The sequence below is a fragment of the Rhagoletis pomonella genome, unplaced genomic scaffold (assembly GCF_013731165.1).
Source record: "Rhagoletis pomonella isolate Grant_MI unplaced genomic scaffold, Rhpom_1.0 Rhpom_scaffold_00007, whole genome shotgun sequence".
NCBI lineage: Eukaryota > Metazoa > Arthropoda > Insecta > Diptera > Tephritidae > Rhagoletis > Rhagoletis pomonella.
Genome location: NW_023458561.1, coordinates 47,062,716 through 47,066,351, shown reverse-complemented (window position 1 = coordinate 47,066,351; position 3,636 = coordinate 47,062,716). Strand labels below are relative to the sequence as shown.

General features: G+C 35.5%; 1 protein-coding gene across 1 annotated transcript; it reads right to left on the bottom strand.

The window, feature by feature from the left end:
* Window positions 1-234: 234 nt before the first annotated feature.
* On the bottom strand, window positions 235-2,930 carry LOC118742928 (protein immune deficiency). The gene is made up of 2 exons (XM_036475356.1): window positions 1,727-2,930; window positions 235-1,661 (listed from the first exon to the last, which is right to left on the bottom strand). Exons 1-2 carry the CDS (start codon window positions 2,507-2,509, stop codon window positions 1,497-1,499), a joined length of 948 nt encoding a protein of 315 aa, XP_036331249.1. The 5' UTR covers window positions 2,510-2,930; the 3' UTR covers window positions 235-1,496.
* Between the last annotated feature and the right edge of the window lie 706 nt (window positions 2,931-3,636).

The following is a 3,636-nucleotide window of genomic DNA, read 5'->3' as shown; positions in this document are numbered from 1 at the left end:
AAGATCGACGGGAAGTTGGGAAATCCGTTACCACACCTCTAAAGCAGGGATCACATTTGTCAGTCAAAGAGTTATGTTGTTTAGAAATTTGTATCGGGAACGAGCTCAGCTCAATAACAGCTTTCCAAACAACACCACTCTGTAACGGAAAAAATTGACAAACCTGTACGAATGTACAAATCGTGTGATCCCCACTTAAAGCCAAATTCACCGAATTCAAACTACCACGCACTATTACATTTTCTTGCTTTATTAAATAAAATTTATTTACAATTATTTACACGTATAGATTTTAATCAGAGTGAATTTTAGTCGCAATATATTGGAATTTAATAATGTTTGTCTAACAAAAAATACAAAACAAAAATTACAAAAAATTAAATCGCAAGTTTTTCCTAAACACTTTTACTATTTACAGTATATTCGAACGGAAATGCAATTAATTATTTTCTAGATACCTGTACTATTTTGGACAATGATTTTTAACTTAAGCTTAAGGGATCTACATACATACATCAATATGTAGTTCATTCAAATGTTATTTAATATTTTTAAGAAAAACAATTTAATTACATATTTTACTTCTAACTTATTAAGATTGCTTTGGAATAAGGATTTACAAGTAGACGACAATCCAGTTACAGGCATGCATTTTTTACTGAAATCAGTTCGTGCCAGTGCCGAGCAACATTAAGCATAAATATCTGCCAGAAAGAACTACCAACTTTACACAAATCACAATATTTTTACAGTTGATAAATTCGGTTCCATCGCTTTTAATTTCTTGGTTTAAAGCGATATATAACCGAACTTATTTCTCATTGAATGTTTTGAAAGCATTAAGCGGTTTGCAATACATGTGCTTGGTTAATATATAACTTAATTTACTTTTATGTATATCTTTAAAATATCAATAACTAATATCAATATTCCACGCTCAAATGCACCAGTATTAGATACTGGTTTTTAAAACAACAACGAAAATGAAACATTATGAGTATTCGAGATTTGTTGTGCATATATGCCGTTGTTTTCTGTATTTGTGGTATTTATGCATGCATTTTGTGTTAAAATTTTACTACATTATCTCCCAAAAACTGTAAATACCACAAATCGTCACTGAAATGCAAAAAATCCAAACAAATGATTTTTTTTTTTTTTGCATAAAAAGATGTGCAGAGTTGTAATACGATGAAAAGCATCATATCAATCAAAAATTTAGTTTTGAATTTTTTACTAGTTACGATTTCATTTTACTGATTATGTTAGTTACGGCTTTTTGCATTTCAGGAGACGAAATCCACAATACTAGGGTACATACAACAAATATCGAATACTCTTATTTTTTATATGCAGCATACATGACTCTAAAATCCAGAAAGGCCCTTTGAGAGCACATTAAAAAATATTTTGTATGCATATCAATAAATGCATACTCCTTGGACACCATTGCATTACACATGTACAATGTAAGACACTCTTCTCATTTATCATTGTTATGAGGATTTTTTTCGTTTGTCACCATCCGATTTGTATACTAATTTCATACGCTGCACTAAATCTCGATAATTTAATTCCCAAAGTAAAGAAGTAATGTGTCCGAGCGTTGCTACATTATCATCGGCATCACGGATCCACTGTAGCAGCAATTGATAGATGACCTTGAAAGTTCAGTTATTTAATATTTTTTGATAAGCTCTTGCTTAGACATGCAATATATACATACCTCCCTGATTCCACCATGCATTTGATGGTCAATCAAAGCCTGCTCTATTTGGCCTTCCGAATGCCCCAATTCTCGCATAATATGCTTCCACCCTTCGCCTAGATGAGTGGATATCGTTTCCAATATACGGTGGTTCGGTTCGTCGCGTGACTGCATCATAGCTACAATAGTAGTTGTTTTACGTGGGTACTGTTTTCTCGAGTTCTCCGCGCCGTTGGTACCTCCGGGTGTGGTTGGTTCATCACTTTTGCTTTGTTTTTTACTTAAATTACTATTACATATGCCACTTATATTGCTATTAAAATTATAAACTGAACCAAAGTGCAGTTGATTAATGTTAGAGAACTGCATTACCATTTGCTGCTGGGCATTGTGTACATTCATGGTGTTCATAGTGGCCGGTCCAAGAGCACCGGGTGTCGTTGGAGTCAAAGCACTGCTATCTGAATGCAATGCCAGCGCACCAGTGTACGAGTTCAACGGTGCTACTTCTCTAAACTCAGCATCATTAGATGTAACATTGGTCAAATTGTAATTTGGATCCGACAGTTCACGCACTATAGATTCGGTAAGTTCAGTTGACGGCGTTGGTGTGTTATTGTTACTGACTGGTGATTCTTCGTTGTCATCAACCGGCAATGCATCCGTTTCTAGCCTTCCTTTGGGAAATTTAACATCAACAGCTCCAGAATCACAATCTCCGTTGTCGTTTTTATTGTTATTCTTTTGGCTGTCTTTATTTGTGCCAAAAATGGCTGGTAACAATTTCTTTAGTTTAGGCATTGTGTTGGACACTTTTCCGTTGAGACAGCACAGTTTTTCTATTTATTACAAGGGCCTCACCGCCAAGGATTCCGGATATTCCAAAGATAACAAAGAATTGGTGAAAAAAATAACAAGTTTTGTTAACATATGACATGACTGCTATTACTGGGTGTCTTCACCTGCTTGCGATGCTCACTTACACCTATGGATTCTGTTAAAAAAAGCTTCGTTTAGACAATCTTCAAAATTGGCACAACTCAAAATTTGGCACTTTTGAAATTATGCAGTAAAAATGTGCACTTGATGAGCACGTGCTACGAAATAGTTTTTCGCATTTTCTGACGAACGTGTTTTTTTTTGAGATGTGCCACTTTTGAGATGGTGTGCGAAATGTCAGGTGGAGACCGCAAATTTCCGCTGCTAATTCATAAATCTTGTCGAATTTTCAACCATCGATGTCTTAAATCAAATGTCATTTCGTAGTTTGGTAATTAAATTTTCATTTTAGCTCTGATCCAATACTTTTCGTGGAAAAATCATGTAAAACTGTCAAACAACAAAATTACTCTCTGAAGTGAGAGTAAAAAGTGAGTAACAACAAAAAGTACGGGAACCAAAAAACCATTTTTCCTGTAAAAACGTCAACCAGTGATTGCTTGACACTTTTCATGATTTTACCAGAAGACAAAGTTCGGGTAAAATCTCGCAACTTCATTCTCTACACAACTCTCCAAAATTCGCTCTCATTTACAGAATTTTGGAGGATTTTGGAGTACGGGAACATTTTTCCTGCAACTTCCTGCAAGTTCGTGTAAAATCCTGTAAGTTCATGGAGTACTGGATCAGAGCTTTTATCTCGCAGGTCGATCGTATTGGCTTAGCGTGATTTTCGTGTCATTTACTAAAATATCTAAACACAAAAAAATTCTTCCTAATTCTGCAATTTTACGCGATTATGTTTTGGCTCTTTTTCGCAAATTAGGCAAAACTCCACCGAAGTGTCCCATTAAGAGCCTCCGTATCATGTTTGACAATCATTTTCTCATTCCCACGACAGCCGGTACTACGTAACGGAATGACTCGGGTTTTACCCGAGCAAGGGCTGTTGTTTCGGCGATTTAACCCCGTTTAGAGGCAAACCCAGG

Excerpts from the sequence above, each read along its gene's own strand:
- LOC118742928 (XM_036475356.1), bottom strand. The coding sequence starts at position 2,509 with ATGCCTAAACTAAAGAAATTGTTACCAGCCATTTTTGGCACAAATAAA. Across the intron at positions 1,662-1,726 it reads TGCATGGTGGAATCAGGGAG|GTCATCTATCAATTGCTGCT; the intron begins GTATGTATATAT and ends TGAACTTTCAAG.